Below are 15,095 nucleotides of genomic sequence, written 5' to 3' on the forward strand. Positions count from 1 at the left end.
TTGTTTGTTTGTTTGTTTGTTTGTATTTGATTTTTGATTTTCTAAAATTTCACATTTAATCTATGTATGTATATTTTTATTTAATTATTTTTTATTTAAAATTAGTACATTATTTTGAAATTAATTCATAAGCGAGCATACAGTTAGTCGGTGGAACCAGACCAAATAATACCATACGGCTAATACCAATTATTCGAGTTGATTTAAGACCTTTTAATACGTACATTCTTTGTCTGGATGATTTTACAATGGAACATGTCCGATAACATTACGAAACAATATATTACAGGCAGACTGATGACGGACATCATCAGACTTTAGAGTATAAGCACGTATGGTGGGGTGTAGTAAAGTATAGTGGTTACATAAAAAAAAATTTAACTTATTTATATGTTATAAAAATCATTAATTAAACAATTATGAATTAAAAATACATATGGAGGCACTCGAAATCATCTTTGGCATACAATTCGCAATGTAATGGAATACAAAAGAATTTGCAAAAACAAAAGAATCTAAATAGTATATATATATTTAATATTTTCTAATTAAATTTACAAAAAAATATACATTTAATAATAGTAAGTAGTAAAAAACTAGTAAATATACTTATACACATAAATACATAAGAAATTATTTACATACATACATACATTACATAATATTGTGTAAAAAATCAGTGATGCCAGGAAATCGCTTTTCAAGAAATTATATTAAATTTATTATTCTACAGCTCAACAAATCTAATCATTATCTTTTATATATTTAACACAAAGTACACCGAGGTGACAGTTTTGAAAAGACAAAATCTGTTTCCTACATCAGCTCTGATGGAAAGAGTTTTGGTACCTAATTTTTTGTGTTTTTAAAGTAAATCGCTTTTATTACATAGGCAGTTCTGAAAGAAAGAGAGAAATATATAATTTGCTTATCTTCTGTCTCGTCAAACCTATCTGTATACTTTGTAATATTTATTTATTCTTTCTATAACCTGTAAAATTATTTTAAACTGTTTAATAAAGGCGAAATTATTTAATTGAAATTAGATTAAAAAAAGTTGAAAGAATTTAGCACCGAATATGATATAAATGGCAGCACTGATATGGATATGTATGTATGTAGTTTATCTTCAATAACCTGATCATATAATGCTTGCTTCCTGTGATCGTTTCATTCATTCATTCGTTCATACAACAATTTAATTTATGTGATCTTGGCGAGTTTATACATAGTACATTATTTTTTGGAGTTTCGCCCGACATTCGAAATTATATTCCTTTGAAAAATACATATTATTTATAAGCAAAAGAAACAGTTTTGCATGCCATAGAATGTGGACGAGAAGTGCAATGGAAAGTAACTTTATTTAACTAAATTTTTACTCTAATCATGATTGCTACATTAATAAAATAATACTTTCGCTTCTAATCCATATTCCATGATATGCTAAATATGCATATAAATAATTAGGTATCTGTATTTAAATTATACACTGTTGTCGACATTTAAAAGTGTCTAAATGTTTTTTTTTGTTTTTGTTTTTTCTCTATTAGTTTTATCTAGATTATCGCATTCAAAAGGATTTTTGGTTGCTATTGTTTTTAATAGTGGAGCGAAGCTTTTGAATTCTTTTTTTTTTTGTAATATGGTATTTTTTTCTATAATCCAGGCATTTATAAGTACATACATTTGCATTATTTGAAATTAGAAAAGTTTCAGCCTCATTAATGCGCGCAATTTAAATTTATCATTCATTCTTTTTTTTTTGTTTCTGTTCTGTTTCTACTAAGTTATTCATTTAAAATTTGCAATAATTTAATGAAACTATAAGTACTAAAGATGTCAGCATTAAACCCATTTCAAAAATCAGTGTGTTAGAGCCACCATTCTGGTTGGTGATATTCTCTGGGGGAGCTCCAAATTCGATCGCAACATATTGGCGAACTTCTGTGGGCAGAACAGCACATGAGAAATTTCCAGTGTTGTCTTTATTGTAGTTGAGTATGGTCAGGCGATATTTATTATCGACTGTATATTTATCAACTGCCAAAGATGTGTTGCCATTAGTTATGGGATGTTCGTCGTTATACCATAAAATCTGATGTTCGGATTCTGAAATGTATTAAAAATCAACAATTAGTTGCAAAATCTTTAAGGAAATTCTAACTATGTATATTTTCGGCAACAGACAAATTCAATAGAAATTCAAAAATGATATGATTATGCATTAGATCAGAAACTAGGGTTCCTTAATTCCCGGGAAACACTACAAAAATCTGATCAATCCAGGGAATTTTTTTAATACTAAATTAAGTGCATAAACCGGTAGAATTTTTCAAATAATCGATCAAAATCCAATAATCCTTTATTAAAAGTTTTAATTTAAATCTGGAAAAAATGCATAGTAAAGAGAACTTTTTTAAATCAGAATGTATACATAAACAAATTTCGACCACTATTATTGTCATTATTTTTTTTAAAACCTACTATCGTTAGAAGTTTTAATGTTAAGCATCTCAATAATTCTTTCAACATAAATTTTCAATTTGCATTAATTCAGTATGGTGAATTAGAAATGTTAAATTTGCTGTTTTAAATAAAGATTCCCGGGAATTACAAAAAATAAAAATATTTGGATTTAGACAAATAATGATACATTTTTGTCATGATGCACATCAAAATGGTTGTCAAGATAAAAAAGGTATGACCAAATTGTTAGTGATTTTGCTCAGACAACTTGGTCTTGACAACAAACGTCATTAATTGTTATGATAAACATTTTTCAAGTATGGACATATCAAAAAAAAACAGCATTTTTGATTTGTTTTCTTGAGCTGTTCTAAGGATTATATTTGCTTCTTTCTAATACCTATGATAATATAACTTCAGATGTAAAAAGTTTAAATGATTTTTTTTGTTAACTATTTCGTTTATCTGTTGCATTTGAAAAATGTACTCGTGTACATACCATGATAATTTTTAGGTAAACATTGTAAGGTAACATTCTCAACTTCTTTTGTTGCATAAACAGTAATCAAACTATTTTCAAAGTAGGGTTTTACTGTTGACTTGGGAGCTGAAATGTCACCATTGGGTACTTCAGCCTCGTCACTATAATCGTATTCAGCTGTTTGTTTACTATTGTCACCAGATCCCTTCTGATTTCCCTCAGCTTCAATTCCTAAAATAAATATAAAAAAATATAGTTAAAATTAGTGCATACATAAATAAATATATAAATAAATGGATATGTGTGTGAGTGTGTACATTAGGGGTATAACTTTTCAAGCCACAATCAATGAGTAAAATAAATGATTTAAACATATACATACATATGTATTTTATTATCATCACTTTTTCCATAGAAAACTCTTGTTGTTAACGTTTCGGAAAAGGAAACATTTTCAAATCAGAATGTATATAAACAAATTTTCATTCATTACACTCTGCTACAAAATGATACTTTTTGTCAGAACTTGAAAAGCGACCTAATGGGGGTTATAGGCCTAGGTGAGGACATACTAAAACCGTTTTCAAAGATTTTTAAATTCCCTCAAAATTTTGAGTTATTTTGAAAAAACTCTTTTAGGGTCGTAGTAATTTAGTACCTCTAACTCACACATTTTTAGACCGATTTGAAAATTTTAAACAATTATGAATATGCAAAGAATTAAGCTTTCTTTGTATGTAGGCATAAAATGTATATTCCAAGAAATTGTTTAAGTTTTTATAAAAAATTAAATTTTTTTTTTTTATTTTCTTCGTAATTTTTCAAATTCAACAATAGTTATTTTAAATTTTTTCTATGAAAACCAAATTTTTTTTGCACATTGTTTTAAAGACAATTTTATTTAGACAAAAACATGACATTACTTATTAAAATCGGTTCATATTTGCAAAAGTTATTAAACTTTTTCAAAAAAAGTGCAAAAAAATTTACCTTGTAAATTAAAAATTTTACAATTATTCTTTTTTGTATAGTTTTTTGTTTTTTTTTTATTCATATGCGTTAGGGGAGAAAATACTAAGAAAGGTATTAATGAAAAGATGAATAACTTTTACAGTTTTCATCCGATTTGAAAAATTAAAACCATGTCGTGTTAAGAACTAAATTTTTTTTATACATTGATATAAATTTGTATAAGCTTCCATATCAAAATAATCAATGAAATGCGACTAAAATCAAAAAAGTTGATAAATTTTGTTTTGTTTTTAGATATTCTTAACCAAAACAATACTTATAATTTACAAATGTATCAATAAATACATGTCATTTTAAAGCGTAATCAGTTTTCCTTACAAACACGTTAAAAAATTTAAAATCGGACAAAACTTGACTGAGTTACAGATCGATAAGTTGACGAACATCACTGAAAACGTTTTTTTCAGAATAAATTCTGAATTTGAGGGTGTTTCTGTACTCAGCAAGACCTATAACCCACGCTAGGTCGTTTTCCAAGTTTTTTTCCATCGTAGCACCGTGTTATTTTCTCTAGATATGAATATACTTACAAGTTGTAATGTTAAGCATCTCAACAATTCCTTTATCAACTTAAAGTCGACCTACTAAAAATTATAATTTGCCTATTTAAAATAAAAGAGAAAACTCTTTTTGTCACACAGAGACTATAGATTTGGTTGTGATAACCGAATTTATTGATAATCAAATGATTCATAGTTGGAGTGACAAGAATTTACCGGGCTCCCAATTTATGTAAAGAAAATATTTATAGGCAAAAGTACAAGATCGTATTCTACACGATCTTGCAAAAATTTGCAAGACGTTTTTTCCCTAATGTCCATAAAACACATATGAAAACAAACAAAAACATATAAACAATTTTCTCATTCATTCACATTTACGAGTACATATAAAATTTTAAAAGCATACAGATCCATAAATATCCACATATACAATTAAACCTACATACGTATATTAATACTAATACCAAAAAATAAAAAGAAACAATTAAAAATACAGTGCGCTCTCAATAAGTGCAATTAATAAAAACTGAAGCCGTTTCAAAATTGTCAATATTCCAAATAAATTAGAGTTTCGTGTTCAGTTTTAACTGAAACAATTGTTTTCCAAATTAAATACGCATAATTTATCCCAAAAACAAAAACAAAAAAAATAATAATAGGTGTCATTGGTAACACCAATAATGTTTTGAAATTTTATTTCCAACGTAAAGCTTTGAATCTACCTTATCAATATTGGCTGTCATAAGTAAATTCGTGTATACATATTTATACAACACCTAAAATGCAAAAGGACCTATCATATCTTTTTAAAATTTTACAAGAGAGACAAAAAAATTTTAAGTGTTGAGTTTACAAATATGATTTTCTTTCTTTAATAAAGTTGTTATTTTTAAAAATAGAAAGCTAAACATTTGTAGCGTGTATCTTGATGCGCTGTACCAATATCCATTAAAAACTTAATTTTGAATTTTTTGGTTGTTACGCCCTTTTGCATTTGAGTTGAAAGCTTTAAAAAGCATAAGTTCGTCCTTAATCAAGAGGTTTTCTTTTTACATCCGTCTTCAACGCACAGATTAAAAAAAAAAAGTTCATGGAATCGCCTTCAAGTTTCTTGGGACCTTGCCAGCTATTGGAACTGTATTTACTGAGTCTAAAATTCAATTAAAATGCTATCTATTGGAAATGTGACAAAATAACTTCACAATAAAAGCTTGATGTTGAATTCCTGTGAATTTTTGTACACCCATTATTTAAGTGAAACGTTATTTAATTATTTTGATCAATAACAAGTTGTTGATCAAAAAACTCTTTTATTTTAATTGTTTTTCTTTGTCTTGTTTGAGCAAAAGAAGAAATATTTGCGGCTATTTTAATTAATATCGCAACAATAACAAATTTAGTTATTTGTGTGTATTAGGGTGGTATATTTTTGTGTGATAATATCTCGAAAATTGGTGAGATCCAAATTGACTTAAAATTGATTTTATGTTGTTTTCAATTTAATAGATTTCTTAGATTTTTTTATTTGTGAAAAGTTTAAGATCTGAATAGGGTTCGGCAATTTTCCGGGAATATATATTTTTTTAGAAATTCTCGGGGAAATGTTTGTTTGGAAATTTTTTTTATAAGTTTTCAACTTAAAGTTTTGTACAAATCGATTTTTTTCGATATTAACCAAAAATGTATTCTTCACATAGAAGAATTACGATTTAAATAACCGTTTTTTTGTCTAACAAACTAAAAAAAGGACACACAAAATTAACAGATCGACTTAATACGAATTGAATTTTTAAGTTCTAAAAGAAATTATAAAGATTCTTAAAATTAACCCCCATTTGCACAATGTCTAATAAATTAGGAACCCTAGATCTGATGCACCCAATTTAGTGTTGGTTTGGGATGAATTTGAATTTAATTATAATAGATTTCTTAAGCGGCTGTGAATTGAACTATATTTTCTTCGGAATGGTTTCAAGTTCGTAGTTTTTATTCCGATCGATTTTGTTTTAGGTTCTTCAGATTCCGTGTAATTTGTTAATTCAAAAATATTTAATAATTCTATATTTGAGATTTTAATTTGACAGTGTTTTTTATATTAAAACAAAAGTGAAGTTTTTGGTTCTGTACCAAAAAATTAAGAAAAACAAATATCAATTCCACTTTGAAAACTGAGAGTGGTTTCATTGCGAAAGAAATTTTCTTTTTACTTTTTCTGAAGAAGCGAAATACGGAATTAATTCCACGGTAACAGGCATGTATTTCTAGAGCTCGATTGTGGTTAATTGGTGGTGAAAAGTATTTTTGAGATATTTTATAAATATCTTATTTTCTCTAATCGGACACACGACAATTGGTCCAATTGGAAATATTTTCCGACTGACGGCTCAAATTTCTCCTCAACTTAAATATGTATGCAATATATTCAAAATTAACTTTGTTTTCTATACACACATCTGAAACACAGTCTAGCCTCAAAATCAAAACACTCATTTAATATTTCGTTTAAAACGTTATACATATCGCACTCGTTCAACAATGCTGCATTAACTCAAAATTTTTAAAAATTCACTTTTTGCAAGAAATCAACTAACAACATCAATATCTATCTACTGTAAAAATTTCAAAATATTCCGATTACTCTTTAATCTCGAAAACCACATATGAGACCATTTTCGTGGTAATTAGTACCATAGAGAACATAGAGCGGAAACTCGAAAAAAACTCAAACAAAATAATTACTCAAAAAAGTTACACATAGTTTTTTTTACTAATACATTCCCACCACTTAGGTTTTTGACAATTGAGTTAGGTCTTTGACAGGAGAGTTTCCGCTCTATGTGTTTTCTCTATGATTAGTACCAAAGTATACCAAGTAGTCCAACTCTCTATTTTATAAATTTACTCTCTCACATATACGGGTACTGTGTAAATTCAACACCCTTGTGAGAGAATTATACACATCAAAAGTCTCGAAATTTTAACTATAAATGATCCAATAAATATAGTTTGATACGCGTAAATTCACTAACACACATTATTTTATAATTTTTTTCAACACATTTAGCACTTTTTCTTTTCCGAAGTACGTCCATTTCGCACAAACTAAAAAATATTTTTTTTATTAATTTTGACGTTTTATTTTGTTTGTGGTAGGTTTTAAAATATAGAACAGAGTTTCAATTTTTGGTATTGAAAATAGAACAAAATTTAAATAAAATAAAATTTAAACATTTTTTTAGAACTCTGTGTGTCTGGTGAAAATTCAAAAGGCACCAACACATATACATTTTTGTTACTAACACATATTTAGACTTAGGTACTTTTTCACTAACACATGTATAGAGTTAGGTACTGCTGTCAAAGAGTTGGACTACTTGTTATACTTTGATTAGTACTACCTTTGTATCAACAAAAAGTTATTATTTTGAGTTAATACAAAAATTTAAATAGAAATACATCGTACATTTTCATTAAAAAAATGTTTTATTTTGAATTGAGCCTTTATTCAAGTTAAAAATAATCAAATTTTTTTATTTAAATTTTGTTGTATTTTGAGTTGATACTGTTTTGTTGATAAAATAATACAAAAAAATATCGAGAAGTTTCAGAAAAATTGTATTAACTCAAAAAATTGATTTATTTTGCACTAATTGCAAAAATTTTAAAGAAAAACAATTGGTCAATTCACAAGGTCTCTTATCATGTCATATTGTCATAATGTCCTAATATTTCGCAATGGTTTTTATTGCTTTTCTAGCAAAAACTGTCCTAAAATAATACTACTCTGTATGCTATGTTTATTGTGTTATCGTAACCAACCAGAAGAGATCTGCGCCGAATGCCTAAGAGTCGGTTAAGCCGAGCTGCCGAGTCGTGATATATTAGGACATTATGACAATATGACTGATAAGAGACCTTGTGAATTGACCAAATGTAAGTATATTTTCAAATGGAATTTGCTTAATATGATGTTTTCGGATTTTCAAATTCTCTTAAAATGTAATCACAAACAGTTTTTGCCCTCTACTGAACATTTTAAAATTTTGAGTTAATACAGTATTGTTGAACGAGTGCCATATGTATGAGAAGCATGCATAAAAACTGGCACCTTAAGGACGACACTCTTCATTAAAACATGGTGAAATTAAACGAACGAAAGAGAAGATTAAAACAACATGAACGAACATGCTAATATCGAATCAGGATGTTGCTAATGTCAGATTAGAGAATGCGAAAACGAATAGTATCAACAAAAACTACAATCGTATATACTTTTGCTTCCTTACTGGCAATCCTTCCTAAAACCTTGGAAAAATTGGCATATTGTATGAGATCGTTGATCAATATGTCGATTTGATCAACATGTCGAAATTTAAATACTCGTGCATGCGTATCATGGGAGAGGAGTCTACACAAATACTATAATGATCATGATCATTATTATTATTATGCGGAAAATCATGCAATTTGTGTTCACAAATATATAAATATGAACATCTGTATGAGTACACACGCATACATTCTTATATACATTATTCATATATGTATGTATATATAATGGAGAAAATTAAGAGGAGTGGTGTGGTTGGGGTTCATTTCATTTGAATTTTTTTTTATTATTATTAAATTTAGCACAATATTGAAGAAAATATGTAGTTTATTTTGTGTCGTGTTTGATGTGAGTAATACATACATAAATATTTTTAAAATGAGAAAATGTTTTGAAAGTCATGAAATAATTTAAACAATTTAACCAATTGCTTTAAAATATGCGAATAGTATAATAAGTTCATACATACATACTTATATATATAAATACATACTTATGTATATAAAATATTATATCAAATTGTCCTTTTTTTATACATATGTACATCAGATAATATACATTTATGAAAATAAGTAAATTCTAGCAGTGCATGTATTAGAAAATTATTTATACAAAAATCTTAAGCCCAGACCTATTCCCTCCCATTTTAGCCATCGATTCGCATTAATTCTATGCAGAAACACACACATATACATACATATCTATGTATGTATGTGTAAATTAGACCTGCCCTTGATAGACTGATTTGGTTTGGATGCTTCTTATTTTACTGCTTATAAATTGTAGGGCAATCGGATATGGGCAAGTCCCTTGAAATTTTTAATTGTAATATTAGACTAGATATGTATGTATATTACATTTTATATATAAACAAAATGTATTTCGATGGTCATTCACACAAAAATGATTACCAAATCCAACACTAGCTCACATATCTTAATTTTATACAAAAAAAATAATATTTTAATGTGTTTTTATCATTACTTAAGTATTAACAAGATGGTTTGATTGACAACTATATTTTTGACCATTCAATTTAAATACAAATTAATTTTGAGTAATTTCACTTTGAGTAATTTCACTTCAATTTTCAAGCATCTGGATAATTTGTAACGAGCGTCACAAAATGTTCTCGGCTTTTTATGAACACGGCAAATGTTTGTTCATGCGAATAAGTTATATTAGAATTCTCTTTCATTCATCTTTCTATTAGGAACAAGATTTTGTTTGCTTTATTATGCCAAATTCGTTAAAATTACGAAAAAAACACTTCCATTTTTTGTAACGTGCGTCACAAAACTTTGCGATCAATTATTTCGCAAGAAATAGCAATTGAAAGGTAATATCTTATGCCATTTGTAATTGCACTTAAATCTCAATATAGCCTATATTATGCGTTGAAGGTATCTTATTTGAAAAACCAAAAAATGTTCACATTTAAATATGAAAACGTGTACGAATGAAACCTTCGTCACGCAGGATTTGCCCATATGTAGAACCCTGTCAGAAGTCGATTAAGAGTTGTGTATTTCTTTGTAGAAAATAGTTGTTTACACAACTTTTACTTGCTAAAAAGTGGGTAAACAATGCCAAAATTACGGTTTTTTATTTTATGAGACGTGAAAAGATGCTAATAACTTGATATTCATGTTTTATATCTAATTACCCCCATTAACACGAAGCCTGGTTATGCGTTAACTAATAGTTATACAGTCGGTTAAAATTATTTTTGTATGAAAACTGTCAGTTTAACTATTAGTTAACACATAACCAGACTTCGTGTTACTGGGGGTTAAAAAGATAATTTTCTCTAGACAAATTTAAAAAATATTTCAAATATTAAAAAATATTTATGCCCCAATTCTGTTTGACGATTTTCTACATATTCTATCTATCTATCAAATTAGTTATATGATTGCGGCAATCATAATATATTAAAGTTACAATTCACATGTTTTTAGCCATCATATATGTATCTGATTGTAATAATTATAATATATGTAAACGATTGCTACAATCATGTTATTCGTAACTTAAACATATTATGGTTACCGCATTCATGTAAATGATATTGTTTTAAAAAAAAAAACTTGTAAAAATATTGAAATGGTTACGGTAAACAACTATAACTACAACTATATTGCAATTGGCCTAAAATTTTGCAGCATTCTAAGTAAAGTAAATCTATTTTTAAGGGCAGGTCTAGTGCACATGTTGTATTTGAATTCAAATGTACGAAAATTTTCAAATGTTCATTTACTGCCTTCGTCATTCTTATAAATGTACAAATGTATTTCCATATATACTATATATATATATATGTATGTATATATTTTAATATACATACATGCATATGTATACTACATACATACATGTCTACATAGATATATGCATTAGACTAAAAAAAAACATACAAAATTATAGTATTTTTTTTTGTCTGTTTTACCACACAATAACGATGATGTCAGAGTTAAAATATTATTATTGTTGTTGTTGTTGTGTATGTACATTTGTATCTATGTAAAGAAAAGTTTTACATGTAAAATATTCATACCAAACCTACCAACCAATAACTAACTAACTAACAATAAAAAAAGTAGCTACTTCAAAATTTTGTATAAACATTATTACTAATTGTTGTTAATTGAAAGTATTGTAAGTGTACGAGTATTTTCGATTCTAATGCTACTAAAGCTGGTAAAGTTTTGTTAAAAACAAAATTCTTGTCATGGAAAACGTATTCAAAAGTCAAGTCGAGTCCAATCATATTGTTAACAATACGAGCGAGCACCCATCGACTCGTTGAAGAGTTGAATATAGCAAAAAAACACATTTGGTCACGTCCAACATATCATATTTTATTAGAATATTTATAATTTTGTTTAATTAATTACATTAATTCCATCCAAGATTTTTATAGGAGTGTCTTTTTTTTATTATTAATTTTTGAAAATAACAATAAGCTAAAACGGTCTGTACATACATCCATTCATATATATGTATGTATGTATACATATATTGTGTGTATGTATGGATACGTGCAGTAGATTTGTATCCGTCTTTTATAAACTTTTCAATATTTCAAATATTGATTTTTTCCTTTTGAAATTTGTTGTGCTTTAGAGAGTTGCTTGAAATCAACAGTGTTTTGAAGGAAAATGCTGGGCAGTGGCCAACGACAAGCAGTATTTTTGGAACATTACATAGATACATATCAAATGTATGAATGGGGGTACAAACACACACACTCACACACTCTCACAACCGATAATGTAAAACACCCCTTTTTTTGTTTTTCATTTAATCGTTAATTATTTTTTTAATATTTAATGTTTTTTGTTTTTTAAACAATTTCCATTAATTGATATATTTTGTATGCACAGACAGCAATCAGTGTGTTCGTTCGCTATATTCATCATTCAAGTACCTGTTATTTTAAATAATCCAACAATTAATATTAACGGCAAAATTCCCTTGGTGATGTTATTCAAATGCATTTTTAATTTTTATTAGTTTATTTGATTGGTTTTTCTTTCAATTTCACAATTAAAATTCCTGTGGCTTTGCTGTTGTTGTGCTGTGTTCCGTTTTTAGTTTAGTTTTTGCACAATAGTGTTTTATTTATGATTTTCTATATATTTTTTCTTTATTTTTTTAGTATTCGTAAACTAAAGCGATTTTAAGTTCTGGTGCAAAACAACCGCGCTGGACTTGACATAAATAGAAACTGATGTGTGGTAATATATTTGCTTGGCATAGAGGCCCAAACAAAACAGAATCGTACAAACAGAGACGACAGACAGTGGCGGGTCGCGTGTGCGAGTTATAATTTTCCAGTTTGCACAGTACGTATTATTGTTTTTAAATAATATATGTACATAAATGCTCTCCAATATTAGCGTAGTGTTTTTGTCATTATGATCACCAATTCTATCCACCCTGCCTGCCTGCCTGCCTGCATAGCTATAGCTAGCTAGCTAGCTAGCAGCTAGCGTTCGCCGGGAGTAGAAATTTTCTTTATTGTTACTCAATTTATAAAACATTGGTCGTTTTAAGATATTTTTCACAATGTGTGGTTTTATAAATCCACCCCTGTTTTAAATGTACACAACAAACAGCAAACAGTGTTTCTTTAACTGGCACCTTTGGGTCACATCTATTTTTGAATATAATTGCAGACTCTCACTCATCTTATCATTCTTCTTCGTAATTTGCAAAGAAATTTATGTGAAACTAAAATCTTAATTCCAAATTAAAAACTGTCAGCAATAGGATTAGTTCAATAGCTGTTCTATAGAAAATACTGTTATATACAAGATTTTCTATAGAAACTACTGTTATATACAAGATTTTCTATAGAAAATACTATTATACTAAAGATTTTCTATAGAAAATACTGTTATACTGAAAATGTTCTATAGAAAATAATGTTATACTGAAGTTTTTCTATAAAAATACTGTTATACTAAAAATTTTCAATAGAAACTACTGTTGTACTAAAGATCTTCTATAAAAAATACTGTTATACTAGAGATTTTCTATAAAAATACTGTTATACCAAACATTTGCTATAGAAAATACTGTTATACTGAATATGTTCTTTAGAAAATACTGTTATATACAAGATTTTCTATAGGAACTACTGTTGTACTGAATACTAAAGATTTTCTATAAAAATACTTTTATACTAAAGATTTTAAAGAAGTGGCCACTTAAAATCCGTACGCCTACTGTAGTAATCATAACAAAGCTCCCTGTTATCAAAATGGAAAAAGGTTTAAATATGTTTTTAACAACAAATCTACCGCTTTTCTACAATGAATTGCAAGTCATTATGTTTAGTTTTAAAATGTGTAGACACAATGGAAAAAGAAGCTAGTGATAAAATTGTGCACAAATATTTAGAAAATCCGACTTTGTCGTGTTAAAAGAAAACCAAAATCTGATTTTTGGCAGATATCAGGTCAGAAATTTTACATCTCGGCTGCTCGAGGTTGTGTGGTCTTTAAATATGAATACGTAAAATTGAACAAAAATATTAATTTGGCAGGCAATCCGCAGCTGCTGTTAGAAGAGTCAAGATTTTCAGAAATGTTTTTAAAGAATTTTCAGAATTATATATAAAAAGATAGTTTGGAAAAGCGATTGTTGTCATTTATAAGACATCACACATCTAGTCAAGTTGTCATTACTCAAATACAACTATGTAGTGGTATAATGAGAATAATATTGATGTTATAGCAAAACACATCAATTAAACAAATTGCCCAAATCAGATACAGTAAATAACCAGATTTTGATGAGAACAAAGTGGAATAAATATGCTGGAATAACGGTAGAAGTGGGAAGTAAAGTTGTGCAGCTATTAATAGGAGGCATAAAAAGAAAGGCCAGGAAATGTATTCGAAATAAAGACACATAAACCTGCAGTTATATTTTTTTAAAGCTTTACATTTAATTTCATGTATACAATGTTAACATACGTTGTTTCATTTAAAAGTTATGCTCGTTTTAATCCATCCGGAATTTAAGTGGCCACTTCTTTATATTGAAAATACTGTTATACTGAAGATGTTTTATAGAAAATACTGTTATATACAAGATTTTTTTATAGAAAATACTGTTATGCTGAAGATTTTTATAAAAATACTGTTATACTTAAGATTTTCTATAGAAACTACTTTTATACTAAAGATTTTCTATAGAAAATGCTGTTATACTGAAGTTTTTCTATAAAATTTACCGTTATATACAAGATTTTCTATAATAAATACTGTTATACTAAAGATTTTCTATTGAAAATACATTTTTTTATTGAAGTTTTTTTTATATAAATACTGTTATACTGAAGTTTTTCTATAAAATATACTGTTATATGCAAGATTTTCTATTATAAATACTGTTATACTAAAGATTTTCTCTAGAAAATATTGTAAAAAACACAAGATATTTTTATAGAAAATGCTATTAATCATTCTTTGTCTATAGGAATTTGTAAAATACTGAAAGTTGTATACAAAGTATCAAATGAGTATAGGGAGGACCATGGTACTCTTATGAAATCGTATAAAAAAAGTACGATCGTATCAATTTTTCCCTCCCTGGTTAGGAGTTAACATGTTAACTTTTACAAGTTAACTTTAACGTGGATAAAAATGCTCCCAATTCTAATTGCGTTTTCTTTTCTGGCATAAATGATGACTTTATTCTGCCTTTTTGTGTATAACGTATTTTTTTCAAATAATGTTGCACTAAAAAACTGAAATGCTACATGTTTCAC

The 15,095-nt window shown here is 27.5% G+C and overlaps 1 protein-coding gene across 1 annotated transcript; it reads right to left on the minus strand.

Moving 5' to 3' along the window:
• Positions 1 to 113: 113 nt before the first annotated feature.
• LOC135962213 (uncharacterized) lies at positions 114 to 12,654 on the minus strand. Its single transcript, XM_065514019.1, has 3 exons — positions 12,243 to 12,654; positions 2,969 to 3,181; positions 114 to 2,112 (listed from the first exon to the last, which is right to left on the minus strand). Exons 1-3 carry the CDS (start codon positions 12,310 to 12,312, stop codon positions 1,799 to 1,801), a joined length of 597 nt encoding a protein of 198 aa, XP_065370091.1. The 5' UTR covers positions 12,313 to 12,654; the 3' UTR covers positions 114 to 1,798.
• Positions 12,655 to 15,095: the final 2,441 nt, after the last annotated feature.

Source organism: Calliphora vicina, chromosome 5 (genome assembly GCF_958450345.1).
Source record: "Calliphora vicina chromosome 5, idCalVici1.1, whole genome shotgun sequence".
NCBI lineage: Eukaryota > Metazoa > Arthropoda > Insecta > Diptera > Calliphoridae > Calliphora > Calliphora vicina.